This window comes from Chaetodon auriga, chromosome 17, assembly GCF_051107435.1.
Source record: "Chaetodon auriga isolate fChaAug3 chromosome 17, fChaAug3.hap1, whole genome shotgun sequence".
In the NCBI taxonomy this organism is placed as follows: Eukaryota; Metazoa; Chordata; class Actinopteri; order Chaetodontiformes; family Chaetodontidae; genus Chaetodon; species Chaetodon auriga.
Window position 1 is genome coordinate 21,694,825 of NC_135090.1, and position 14,574 is coordinate 21,709,398.

A 14,574-nucleotide genomic window follows, 5' to 3' on the forward strand; every position below is an offset into this window, starting at 1 on the left:
TGCAGCTTTATTAGTCCTCGTGGAGCAGTTAAAGGAAGGCAGTACTTTAAATGGAACACATTTTCTCCCACAAATCCACCTTTTCAATCCCTTCATCCTCTCCTCCCCCGGTGCCTTTCACCATCCTCTTGTCTTTTCCTTTCTTTCTTTCTTTCTTTTTTTTTTTGCACCTTTTTGCTCTTAAACAACCTTCAACATTAAAGCTGAACTAGTTAGTTTTAGATAAACGCTGCAGAAATAAACCAGTTTGCTCTGGTTGAGGGTTCGTTCAGGGAGTGAGTGGGTGACGCCTTTTCCTCCTGACAGACAAGTGTTAGCTTCTGTTCTTAAATACGTGGGAGGACAGATCATAGATCATCATTTAAAGTCTGCAGCAGTGACACAAACATCTCATGTCTGCAGTGTAGTTTGGATTTTTGCTCGTAAGTTTTAATTGCTAACTTCTCATAAGCAGAGACAGAACCTCACGGCTCCTAAAAGCAGAATATTTGTGAGCAAAGAAGCTGAATGTGCAGCGAGCGGAGACGAGGATCGTCCTCTACCGCTGCTCCTCGTCATGTTTAATGCTGATAAAACGGATGTACTTCCACATAAATATCTTTGCTGGTGTAGCTTTGAAGACAGATTAAATAAAGTAGGCTAAATCTGACTCTCTTTCAAAGAGAAATTTGAATATATTTCATTGGTTTGAAAGTAAAAAACACAACCGCGCTGCCAAACTGTCGCAGATTGAGCGAGGTAAAAACTCTGTTGCTGGTTAAATGAAGCGTGCAGGTCCAGCAGGCCATTTGGCAGCCTGCACTCCTCTGTCATACTCTGACGTCTCAGATTCATTTCCCTGAGACCTTCTGCTTTGTTGCCAAACAGATTAGACCGTGCAGCACCGTCATCTACACCGATGGCCTTGTAATCTTCAGACTACAGAAAAATAGCCGGAGGAAAAGGCAGCAGAGGCTTTTTAAGGACAACAGTGATCACAACAAGCACCGTTACAGTGAAGCCTAAGCCGCCTCCTCTCAGTGATGCAGTCTATGAAGTGAACTTCAGCTGCATCCAGAAGCTGCTCTGAATCCTTTAAAAGTTTGCTTCTTCAGTTTGTGTTGAGATTAAAAGCTAAATTTGTTGTGTTGTTTCAGTTTCTTTGATTTGTTACTGTGAATTCTCACCATGCAAATCAATGGACAGCACAACACTGGATCTAATTATGTGCTGTACCACCGCGTTTGGTCTATCCCTGTTCATATTAATGGAAATCAAAGCTCTTAACTATTTTAAAACCTGTGACTGTAAACAACATCTGAGGTCATGAAGAAGAAGGTCCTCCCTTTCATATCTGCTGGTTCTTTGCTTTTGTTCGACTCCGCTGCAGAGACTTTGGTTTCGTGCACAAACAGAAATGACCTTTTCCTCAAAGGTCAGTGGCCTCACACACACTGTACCAAAGCACAGAAGCTCAGAGCTGCGTGCTTCACAGTCTAACAAGCAAACATTCGACTGCAGCCTCACAAAACGGAGGAAGTTTTAATCAGAATTAGCATCTTTCACATGAGAGCGAAGTCAATTTTCCCCCACGTCGCAGAATTACACAGGACTCAACACTCATCTGTGGGAAAATCCTCCGCTACACAAGTCAGCAGAAAACTTTTTCATCATCGATTGATCATTTTCATTTTGTAGAAACAGCTGGGAAAATGACAAAACTGAGAGAGTTTAGGCTAAAAAACCAAAACAATTAAATAAAATGGATTCTATATCTGTGCAGCTGCAGAGTTCGGAGATTATTCTATGTGTGTACGTGATGCTGTCACATCAGATGGAGTTATTTGTTTAATAAAGCTGCTGCTAGCTGCTAAATGCTGCACTTTCACCACCAGCTAGCTGCACAGTGGGTTTACTGAGCATCTGAAAACAAAGAAACCAATGAGAGACACTCAAACTTCAGACAGTCTGACGGACAGGAGACCTCTGGGAAGAGCACCGATCACAAAAAGATGAAGCCAAAATCAAATGAACATGAAAACTCGCCGGTGATCATTCAAACATAAGTGATAAAAAAGGGATTTATGCAGAGTGTAAATGGTCATTAGGTCGTCTAACACTGAGTGACAGTGATGACTGTGAAGCAAGCTGCATGTCCTCCAGGTACTGCAAGGAACTCTGGGTAAATGTCCATCAAATGGTAATCGAGTGATCAGTGTTGGTGCTGTTTGTAATTACACTTATTAGTCCAGACAGCTGTTGTTTCACAGGACGCCGGCGTGGGCGTCATTGGTTTGCAGACAGTCTCCTCGTGTGTTTCTGACGTTTTCTGTCACGTTTCTCGTGTCTGCACTGCAACGCGTGCGAACATCAGCAGACAAATAAAGGTTTTTCAAATCATCAGGATGTGCCTTTGCATCCCTGTGATCACCAGCCGGACTTCAGGTTTCCCCATGTTTCTATCTGCCCTCCTCCTCCTCTTCCTCCTTCTTATCTTTCCAGCTTTTCGCTTTATCTTCTTTTTCCCAGCATCCCTCGCTGTTCTCTCCTCGACATCCCCTCTGCCCTGCGGGTTATGAGCTTCGATCAGTCTCTCCTATTGGTTTTGCTCCTGTCCTCCTCTTCAATATTTCCTCCTCTCTGGTTTTTTGAGAGCCTTCGGCTTCCCTCTGTGTCTCTCTCACCCTCTCCCTCTCTCCTTCCTCCCCCGTGGCTCCAGCAGGGAGCTCCATCAACTGCAGAGGTCTCTGGTGTGTGTGTGGGCGTGCGTGTCGCTGACTTGATTGTGTATGTGAGTGAGTTTGTATGTGCCTCCATGCGTGTGGGAGTGTTGTGTGGAGTAAATGGCCTCCAGGATCCCCTGGGTTGCATCTCAAATGTACTCACAGAGAGCAGAGTCATGACTAAGACTCCAAGCCTTTCATTAACAGAGAGAGGGAGCATGTCTGACAGAGCTCAACAAGTCAGCTGAACTCGCTCCACATGAAGAGATGTTGTCCTTCACCTGTCACCTGGCCTCAAACATGTGCTGCGTTACGGGTGTTTGTGTGAAATACTGCTGGCGTTTCCTCCTTCATCTGATGTGCTTCCACCGTGAGCGCCTACAATAATGTTTGTGAAGACGGCGAGCAGGTCGAGCTTGGCTTTGCTCGGCATTATTCACCGTCAGTGTGGAGGTCAGGCTGGACGAAGGCTGAGGCCTCGACACTGCAGAGCGCAGCTCACGGTGAACGTACTGATGATCTTCTCTCAGCCTCACAGGTTTACTTGTCTGAGCTTAATCATCCACGTGACGGGTTAGAATTTAGGAAGGTAGTAACAGTTTTGTTCCTTCAGTTAAAGCCGTATTGGTGAACATACAGAGACTCATCACCTGAATCTGAAGCCTCTCTTGGCTTTACAGAACTTCATAGAAAGTTTCAGCTCATCATTTATCTGTCTGGCTGAATCTCAGCTGTTGTGGTTCAGTTTCTCTCGGTGTCGTCGGCAGCTGTGATAAACTCACTGTGCTCAGGAGCAAACAGCACACAGACACAGTTAGAGACTGGCTGTGGAGCATTCAGCAGGTAGAGAGGCAGATGTGTCCTTCAGTCAGCGGTAGAGACCAAAAACAGAGCCAAAAGAGGGTGAGTCAAACACACCTTCATCAGGTGGACACAGACCTGAAAATGAATGATAAATAGCAGCTGGATGTTTAAACAGGCAATGCTTTGCATGTCAGCCGTAACTCAGTGCTTTAATGGTACAATGAATGTGTAAATAAGCTGTTTGCTCTGCTGTATCAAGCTGAAGGTGATGATTTATCAATGTTGTGTTTCTACTGCCCCCATGTGGCCAAAAAAGTCTGATTCTCAAGTCTGTTGGTCTGTCTGCGTCTGGGCAGACTGAATCTGTGGCCAGATGTAACCTACAGATGAGATGTCATTCAAGGGTTTGCCAGCAAATTTGGCTGCACACTTAGAAAATACCCTGCAAACAGTTTGTGTTTTTTTGTGTTTTCTGCACCAGCTGACAGAGGACAATGTGAAGACCGGTTCAATGAATTTCACTACAGGACTGTAAACCTTGAAACTGGGCTTTTCTGGTGTAGAAACGGTCTCTGTTCATCCCGTCCTGATGGATTTTACTTGTTATTGATGTTGGCGCTAACTGGCGACTTCAGAGAGACGTCCTCGCGCTTTGATTCAGCCGGACTGAAACCAAAACATTTACTGTTGCTGATGTCGAAAACGCTTTCTGATATCAGAGCCCTCTGTAGCTTCACCCAGGAGGAGCGTATCATAAGTGAGTGGACGCGCCTGGTGAAATAAAGCTGAGATGAAAACGCATCGGGGCAGAGCAGCCTCTCTGCGATCTGTTATAGCTGCTGCTGGGAAATTCTGATGCGTCATCCTGTCACGGACTGAATTCAGTCATCAGTGAGATGGAGACAAATGCATCATTTATCAGCAGCAGGAGGCCACAGTTACACCTTCCCTGCATGTTTTTTTACACTGCATTAATTCATATAGCGTTATATTTTTACATTTAGGCACATCTTTGGACAGCAGCAGCATGTAAGAGAGGATAAGAGATCGTTCGGAGTCTTCCTTCTCTCCAGATGGATCTGTAGCGTTTTGAAATCGAGCCTCACATCTTGCGTAACCTGAACGAATCGACTGCTCCGAGCGACTCCGGTACAGAGCTGTCATTTCTTATCCCTTGAGGTGGAGCACATCTCAAAACTGTATCTTCTACCTCTGAACAGCGATGACTCCCCCCCCCACCCCACCCCACCCCACCCCACCCCACCCCACCTCTTGCCTCGCAGGGTTTTATTGATATTGATTTGGATGGAAAGCTTAAGTCTCCATTGAAGGCTGAGGTATTTTTAGGCGCCGTTGATTGGCAGCCCTCCCTCCAGCGGGGGCGGAACCTGGCAGATAGCACGAAATCAATGCCGATGGCGTCGATGTGGATGTAGGGCCATATGTTGAGAGTAAAATACATAAGAAATATCGGCTCTTAGCGCGAAGCAGGCTGATAAGTGAGTCCGGCCGCCTTATTGATTTCAGCTGTTAAATCCACTTCAATCAGCCTTTCATCAAAAGGGAAGATGAACGAGAGGTGACGGGTTAAAGGAGGACTTTTAAGCTTTGAACAACGGCTCTGCTGATGAGATGGTAGATTATTCCTTCTTGAAACAGTCATGGAGCAACTTAAGCAATTTTCTACATAAGCACCCTTATCTCGACTTGTTATTTGTAGCTGAAGTTGGACTAATTTCATAGCACTTGACTTTAAGTATTTTAGTGTCTCCTGCAGCGTTCTGGATCCAACAGGAGCTGTGGGGGGGCGGGGAAGCGTTTTATCTCACTTCTTACCAGGAGACATTAGAGATGTAGGTTATAATTTGTGCTAACACGGGGGAGGCCTCTCCTTTCATCGCCGCTTAAATCTAATATCCTTCACCGTCCCCGGCCTCGCTGACTCACGCAGGTCGTGAACCCTGTGCCCAGGCACGGTGTGGATAATTAATCTAATTTTAGCGCCGGCTCGGAGTCTTATCCTGGACACAGATTTCATTTTCACTCAAAAAGACGATGAATCCAAGAAGAAAGCCATCTGATTCTTCAGGATGCACATGAGCAGCACGCCGGCGTCCTGGTTATGAGTCATATCCTGTTTTTGTTTATATTCAGGGTTTAATTACTACATGCAACACAGTGACACAAACCAGAGGGACTGTGACAAAAGAAATAATAAGTGTGAAAACGCTCATGTTGCTCCTGATGTGTCTCGTAGCTTAACAAGGTTAAAAACTGGATTTTCGCTGGAGCCGATATTCAAACAAATTTCATACTCTATTAAGCGTTTAACTGGCGATGAAGCTCTTTGCTTAAACGTCTCATTATGAGGTAAATGTTGATTGCATACATAATGGCTACAGAAAATTGACACCATCAGCGTTTAGACGGGGTCCTTATATTCCTTATACGATGGTCGGGTAGATGAAGGCACCATTTCTATCTAAAGCAACACTCAAACTACGTTTTTACTCCCTCGAAAATGATGAAGTCTCTTCACCTCTTCAGTGAACGTGCTTCATTTCCAAAGTGTTGTTGATCATTTTTCTCAGTGAAATTTGGACAGAAACGCAGCGCATCCTGTGTTTTTGGTAGTAGCTACTAGACGTTGGGGGCGCTGGATAGTTGACGGTTTCCAATTTAAGTCATTAATGAAGCTAAAAAATGCTGATTCTAGCTCCTCAAAGCTCTAACTCCTACTTTTCTCTATTTTGTCTTGTTAGAAATCGATAGTGGCCATTCAAAACAAGTGATTTGAAGATTTTTGTTTTGTGTGCAGTTAACTAAAATGCATTACTGAATCCAAAAAATAATCAACAGATTTCTCAAAAACGAGAATAGCCGTTACTTGTAGCGTTAAGAGCATGGATGTGTGAGAGATGAGCTGTGTGTAGGTGTTGGAGTCGCAGAGGAAAAACATACAAGCTAGATGCCAGCTGGAAGCGAGACAGGAAAGGAGCCGACGGTCGAGCTTGAACAGCCTTCGGGGTCCGCGATGACCAGGTGAACCGCGTCAGCTGACAGCCGTCCCAGGGCCCATGAATCATAGCAGCAGCAGCGAGGAGAGCTCAGCAGACAGAGTGGGAGGGAAGTCAGAGTTATTCATGACTTAAAGTTCTTTAAGCGGTCAGTGTCTGCTGTCTGTGCAGGCTGCTCATCTGCATAAATCTGTCATCTCTGCAGCACCTGAGTTACCAAAAACAGCCCAGAATGAACAAACTTTGGTTGACGGTGTGTCACCTGGACACAGCGTCTCAATTTTGACTGCCAGTCATGTGACACGAGTACAGAGAGTGTATTCATACAACCTTCTCTACTATCAATAAGAGGGTCAAACCGAGGCAGATCAAAGTGTTTGAACAGAGCAGCTTGAATATTCAGGTCTGACATCTGATGACTCCTCTGGGCGTCTGCAGCAAAGGTTTGACGCTCACATGAGCAAACAGGAAGCGGATTCTCCTTAAACAGATTACGAGTGTGCACATAAACAAGGTCATCCTCTGATTTTCAGACTTTATTCCCATTGTTAACTTCATTCTGTGTTTACTGAAGTACAGCAGACGGTGCATTGATGTGTTTTCAGCTTTCTTCACGGTCTAGATGATCTTTGGTTGTGTCTACTTCACCGTCTCCTCTGACTTCTGCCCGGTTTGAGAATCCAACCTTACACTCAAACCGCTCTTCTGTCTGAGCCGCCACTGATGCCGACTCATTATCTCTCCGCCGCTGACACACAGCGCGCTAATCCCGCGGCCGTTTCCTCCAGACCGTGAAGAATTACCCATCTGTCTACACCATCTATGCTCTCTCATTGTGAGCTTCAGTGACAGAAAAGCAAAATAACGTCTCCATGTTTGAGAAAAGCAAGTTTCAGGGATGAAACCTTTCAGAATTTGTGCACACAGACTAATGGAACAGAAAACATCTGTTATCCTATTAAACACATGTAGCATCAAAGCTGTATTAGAGAGGAAGCACCAAGGGACGAGGACAAACCATTAGATCGTATCTCTGCACTGAAACACAAGCCTGTAACTTCAGTTAGAGGGAATGACTTCAGCTCAGAAACAAGAATCAACAATTTATGGAGCGAAAAGATCTGTTTTCTTACTTTCAGGAGTGGACTGCCATCACTGAACAGATTTAAGTGTCAACATGGAACACAAACACATCGCAGCGAATCTCTCAAATTACAGGTCAGGTCATTAAAAGCTGCTTCCCCTGCTGGAAAATCAATCGAGCCAATCAGAGCTTTTGTACGGTGGACGAACGATGGTCATCTCCCGGTGCGAGAGACAGAAAATTGGATGAGGTCGACACAGGCTGAGAGAAGCTGACTTAAAGAGAAATAAATGTCTTAAATTGTTATTTTTCTTCTCCCGACATGACAAACATGAACTGCTTCTTCTCCGCTTGACACTGACTGGTTGGTACAAAACAAACCGCCCCTCCCAAACAGGAAACTGCTGGCACAGAGATGATGTCTGAGAAGATAATGAGGTAAAAACAAACTGGCCAATCAGCCTCCCGATCCGGCTGGAACACTGTCGCTGAGCGGCGTTAACGTGGACACGAGAGCGATGCGTCAGTGCTCTCCACGCGGTCACACGCTGCTTGGAATAACCCGATTTACTGCTGAGGTCAGACTCAAGGTCATCAGCAATGTAAGGAGACAGTGAAGTCGGTCATCTTCAGCTCCTGGCTTTGCTGGTCAACAGCCACAGTTTTCCATTTTATTACCACTAAATTATTAAAGTAGCGCTCCATTATTTATGATAATAACTGGCAGAACGGCTTCCCCTTTCACGGCCCTCAGACGCTCCAGAATCATCTCCGGCCTTCATGACTCACGCTGGTCGTGCCCTCGGCGTGCCAAAGCTCGCCGTGGATAATTGATCTAATTTTAGCGTGGTGTGTTTGTGTGAGAGCGTATGAGAGGCAGAAGCATCGCACGGCGTTGTCATCTTCCCTCAGCGAGCATGTTGAAGGCTGCTTCACTTTGACATACTGTTATCTCCTTCCTCCCTGTCAGGGCTCTTCTCTCACTCCTCTCTCTGCCTCCCTCGCTCGCCATCTCCTATCATGGAGGGTCGAGACAAAGCAATTGTGTACCCCGGGCTGATGTTTTGTGGTTTATTGCGTCTGTGTTTCCTGCACATGGCCTGATACCTGCAGCACCTCAAGCACCTGTGATAATGAAATTATCTTAAATTCATCTCTCTGTGTCTTTCTCTCTCCAGCAGCGGATGCTGTGCCGGTACGGAAAGATGGGGATCAGGTAAAATGCTATCATCTTTTTCTTTTTTTTAATGCCTCCATCATTTCTGCACACGTCAATCTATTTTGCCATTTCGCTGAAAACCACTGTGACTGAACACAAAAGACACGGCGCTGTGTCCTCAGCTCTCCTCTTACATACCGACAGACAGAAATGGCGGCGTGTGAGAGTCGCTTCGTGTCTCCTCAGATGTCTGAGATGTGAGAAAAAGAAGCGCTGTTACTCACTAAGAGCTGCTTCCTGCCGTGAGACGGCCGGGCCTCGGCCTCAGGAGAGGTCACGCAGGTGTGAACTCGGAAAAAAGAAAAACGATTGGCTGAGTGGAGTCTTTCCTCCTCTTTGTGTGTGTGTGTGTGTGTGTGTGTGTGTGTGTGTGTGTGTGTGTGTTGTCTTTTGTTAATAGTACAGTCAGAAATATTTGGACGGTGTCACATGTTGTTGGTTTGTCTCTGTACTGGAGCACATTGGAATTTGGCTGAATTAAAGGGAGAATCCACCATTTTTACATGTTCAGTCTGAGCTGAGTGAACTCTGATAAACTGCCTCGAGTGATGTCACTTGAGTCAGTGTTGGCTGGGGGTAAGGAATAAAGGTAAAAAGAAGAAGTGAGCTTACCTGGAGGCTTGAGGTTCATCTCCGATCAGCTGGCAGCTGACACACCTCTCTCTGGCCCTCATCTTACCTGCAGGTTAAACAGAACATGACAAATTGATTTTAATTCGTTCAACAGCGTTTACGTTAACTTTCTGTCTGGAGTTTGCATGTTTCTGCTGAGCCTGCTGGTGCTCCAGTTTCGCCTCACAGTCCAGATTCATTAGTGAGTAAATCATGTCTGTAAACGCTGGGATTTGGAAATAAGGGGAATTTTCCGGCAAGCTGGTTAAAAATACGGGAGATTTACGGGAATATGAGTGAATCCCGGGAAAGACAGGAGCATCAACAGGTCGGGACTAGATGGGCTGAGGTGTGGACGGTCGTCTGTCTGCACGTGTAAGATCTGAGACAGCTGTCCAAAGGGTGGACACCATCTCTCACCCAGAGTGAGCGGGGAAAGGCTAAACCCTGCTGGGGGCCGAGAGCGGACGCAAGGACGTCCCATCACTTTTGGAGAGTTGTGGCCTTCACATTGAGCGCCATCCAGTTCAAGCTGAAAGTCAGCACTTTACCCTCGTTCCTTCATATTAAACCAACGTGCTGCAGCACAGAGACAACACAACAAATGAACCAATGTCAAATTAGTCTCTGACGACACTGTATCAACCGGCTGCTGAGTGAATCCTTCATTTAAAACGCAATAATCTTTAAGGTTTCCTAATTAATGGAGAGGAACTGCCTTAAAATAGATCTTTAAGCTTTAAAAATCTGATGATCCTTGTTAAATTCAAAAGCTGGTGATGGTCTAAACGCCATTTCAGAGGCTTTTCAAGACGGACAAGATGAATATTAACAGAAACTACCCAACATCTTTCAATATCTGGGAAAAAAAGGAGAAACAACGACAGAAAATCTCCGTATCAGCCTTCAGAGGCTCTTATCAGTCAAACCTGTGTGTACGCCTGCTCTGTGGCTGGCTGTGCATGGCTGCCTGTGAAGGTGTGTGTGTTGATAGTCTCTTACCAAGGCCACAGAGCTGCTCTCCCCAGGGCTCAGACTATTACTGAGCCATGTATCACTTCTCAGCTGTGGACCCTGGGGGGGGGCGAGCGAGCAGTAGAATGAATGAGACAGAGAGAGATTCAGCTTCCTGTTTTTCCATCACTGGCTGCTGCTTTCTTTTCTTTAGTGTGTTCATTTGTCGAGGGTTGGAAGGTCAGCATTTTTGTCACTTTAGAAAGAATTTAAAGGTTTAATTATGAACGTCACTGTTAAGACACAGCTTACAACTGACAATTGGAAATAACCGATAGCTTCTTTTTCAGGACTTTCTTAAAATTAAGACATATTTCCCACAAACCCTTCTGCTCTCCGTCTCCCTGCTTCCTCTCTGGAGATAATAGACACGTTAGAAGGGATTTCTATATTTCTACCAGCGACAGAAACTTTGAAATTCTGCACATATTTCTGATTTTTGGTTGACATTTGGTGGCCATGGCATCAGAAACATAATTACTTTTTTAATCAAGCGTCGTCCCTGTTGAGCACCGATCCCATGGCAGCCTTCGAGTTGTTTACCTCCTCAAACACGACTCTTCTGTGTAATTTACAGACCTGCAGACAGAGAGAGGCCAGCAGGTGGAGAGGGATTTGCCAAAATATAATACAGGAGCTCAGAGAGATGATTCAGACTCAGAAACAGGGGGCTCTGGAAGGGCGACAAACAAAACACGACAGGCAAAATAAATAAAGTACAGCCAGTCAGAAAGGCAACCAGATGATTAGAAAAGTTGAAGGAAACAATCAGAACCGAAGTCTGAAGACCCGACACAGAGAAACCTCAACAAAAAACAACAAATAAAAACAGATAAATCCCCAAAATCTGAACTCTAGACCAGAGATGAAAAACAAGTCAAAGAGATGCTTTTAGCTAAGTGCTAATATTCTCTCATGCTAATGTTTAGAAGGTATAATGTTGATGTTCACCATCTTAGATTAGCATGCTAGCGTGCTAATATTTGCTAATTAGCCCTAAACACACAGTACAGTTGAGGTGGAGAGTTAACCAGTTGTTACAACTCATCCTGAGGGGCAACAGGAGTGTTTGCACCACATTTTTGATCAATCTGTCCAAAAGCTTTTGAGACATTTCAGTAAAAATCCAAAAAGCTAAACCTGGTGGCACCAGAGAAAAAGTCAGGGGATCGCTAAAGTCTTCAGGATTCATCATGTGGAGACCAAACCTCATCACAATCCATCCAATAGTTCATGTTTTATTATTGAACCACATAATTAGAGTATGAGCTCATCATGCTGGACTCCCATTCGTTCGTTAAACAGTGTTACCTTCAGTGGGGAAACATCCCTGCAGCATCAGGCTCAGTGAAAGGCACATTAGCTGAAACATCAGCCTGTTTGTGGTTCCACTGAAAGTCCAATCGATGCTGAGTGCTGCTATCAGATCTCCTCTGAGGATATCCGCCTTCCAAATTCACACAAGTCCGACTGAAAGGATGGAAAACACAAACACATCTGAGAATTCGCTGCAGCTGAACTCAAGACATTTATCACTATTAGTGTTTTTTTTCCCCAATAAAGGGTTTCAGACTCCAAATGAGTTTCTGAAAGACGACACCAAAAGCTGCTGTTACAGACTTCACCGCTCTTCAGTTTCATTAATATTTTCCATTTTCATGCCAAAACTAACGTTTCCACAGCAGGATTTGAATTTTTCCCACATTATGAATGAATTTCCACGTTATGTGACACTAAAACTAATGAAATTCTTTAAAGATTAGCGGCTCTTTAGCGATCATCCCACAGCTCTGCTATTCAAATTAATTGCTTATCTCGGTTGTTGTACAAAACCCGACCGCTGGTTTCTATTATGCACTATTTTCTTCTTTATGTGATTTATTGTCCCACTGAGCCGCTGATAAACTTTGACCAGTTTGACCAAAGGCGCCTCTAAACTTGAAATGTTGTAAAAGACAGAAACCCAGATTCATCCTGATACCGTGAAAACATTTTTTTCCGTGCTTCCCTGAACGCATTCTTCAAACATCTGTTATCATTATAAGATTCAGTTTAAAGTTTTGCTGGCATTCAGTTGGAGTCAATGCATGTATTCAGATGATTGGCTGCATGCTGCTGCGCTGACTGTATGTTCCCTGCATCCGGTCCAATGCATGCTGGGATAGGCTTAAGCATGCTGTGACCCTGAGCAGGATAAATAGGTATAGAAAATGTGCGGTTGGATAGGAGACGGTTACTGTGTAAACTGTCTGCTTCAGAAAGACGCTTTAAGGCGTGACTCCCATCCGCGCAAAGAGCCGATTCAAGCAGCCGGAGCACAGAGTTCAGCGTTGAGCTGCGAGTTTACGGAGAGACCGCCAACGTTATCGTGGCTGAACGGATTGGAGCTTCGGCCTGCACACGTCTCACTTCCATTCAGGAAAATCCACCATTGACGAGGCTATAGGGAAGAGCTCAGCTGTTCTACGCTTTATGGAGTCCGTCTGAATGCAAAATAAGAGCACGCACACACACACACACACACACACACACACACACACACACACACACACACACACACACGCACACACACACACACGCATCACAAAGGCGGTGATGACGCCTGACTTTTTTGTCCTCGGTTGACCACGAGAGCTTAACAGTCACACACTGAGGGGTGCTTCTGAATCCAAATCCTGCGACCTCTGACGTAAGCTGTGTTCAGCGCACACACACACACACACACACACACACACACACACACACACACACACACACACACACACACACACACACACACGCAGTCCAAGGACGGAGATGAAACCGCTCGCGCCTCCTCAGACGTTTGATTATAAATCATCCACATCCTGCACACACGATTAGTCCTCTGTGGGATCCACACACTGACCCTGAACCCTGTCGTGTTTGCATTTTCGGAATAATTGAGAGAGCAAAGCTACAGTTTCTGCTCCGCGGGACAAAGTGATAATAACAGGGTCATTGATCAATAGCAAGGACTGAATGATTAGCTGGGCCAGCTGGTGAGAATTCAGGACTCTTAATCTTAGACTTGTAATGAAAGAAAACTGCGTTTTAGCCGCGCTAGCAGCGTCATCGTGGTCCTCTGAGGATGAATCCTAACGAGGTTTGTTCGTTTTAGTGAAACGCTTTCACAGCTACAGGATGGACGGCCATGAAATCAGGTCCACACTCAGGATGAAGAGCAAAAACTTTTGATCCTCCCTGACTTTTCCTCTTCATCACTTTGAAGGAGGAGTGTTTAGCAGGATTTATCCGCAGAAATATAAGATAATATTCATACGTATGTTTTCATGTTAGCATATAATGAAAGTACGAATGGTTGCATGTTCCGGAACGGGTTCTCTTCCACAGAGCCTGCCATGTTTCTACAGAAGCCCAGAAAGGACAAACCAAAACCCCTTCAGGTTCTTACACTGACATGCAGGCTGCTGCATTCAACAGCCCTTTGGAAAGGGAGGGACGAGGGTATTCAAACACTTTAACGTGGACTTCATGTTTGAAGCTAATTAGCAACTGTTAGCATGCTAATCCCGCCAAACTAAGATGGTGAATATGCCAAAGATTTTACCTGCTAAACATCAGCATGTTCGCATACAACTCAGAGACATTTTTTAAAGGGTGGTTTATGAGAAGCTGATACAAATATCTGCATTTGATCTTTTTTAGCTCACAGTGTTTTGGAAACACTGACGGGCTTCACGGACGACTCGACGTCCCTCTCACACCGAACACATGAACATCTAAATCATTTACTGCTGTCGTTGAGAATATTTCTCTTCTGAGCAATAATCAAACACATTATTTTTGAAAATAATAATGGCACGACTCCTGCTCGGAGTGATTCATTGTAGCTGCTGAAAGACTCATGCGCTCCGGTCCGAGCTGCAGCCTCTCTGTGAGCCCTGAGATTAAACAAACCATCATTCAATCAGCTCACTTTCGTCTGTCAGCTGTGAGTCTCAGTGATTAATAACACGTTTGTTCAGGAGAATAAGTCGAGGTTAAAGTTATGTCCTGGTTTATTTTCTCTGACCCAGGTGTGGGTGTTACTGCAGCTTTTCAGTGATTCTCCCCGTTCTTTCTCTGTTCTTGTCAAACATC

General features: G+C 45.0%; 1 protein-coding gene across 14 annotated transcripts in view; it reads left to right on the forward strand.

Annotated features, from left to right (window-relative positions):
• The window catches only part of LOC143334897 (uncharacterized), a 43,236-nt gene that overhangs the window by 12,947 nt on the left and 15,715 nt on the right, over positions 1-14,574 (forward strand). For 12 of the 14 annotated variants that reach the window (XM_076753872.1, XM_076753871.1, XM_076753884.1 and 9 more), the window contains exon 2: positions 8,786-8,823. In XM_076753872.1, coding sequence (XP_076609987.1) covers positions 8,786-8,823 — 38 coding nt within the window. The remainder of the gene's footprint in view (positions 1-8,785; positions 8,824-14,574) is intronic. The other 2 variants (XM_076753873.1, XM_076753882.1) reach the window with 1 other exon arrangement.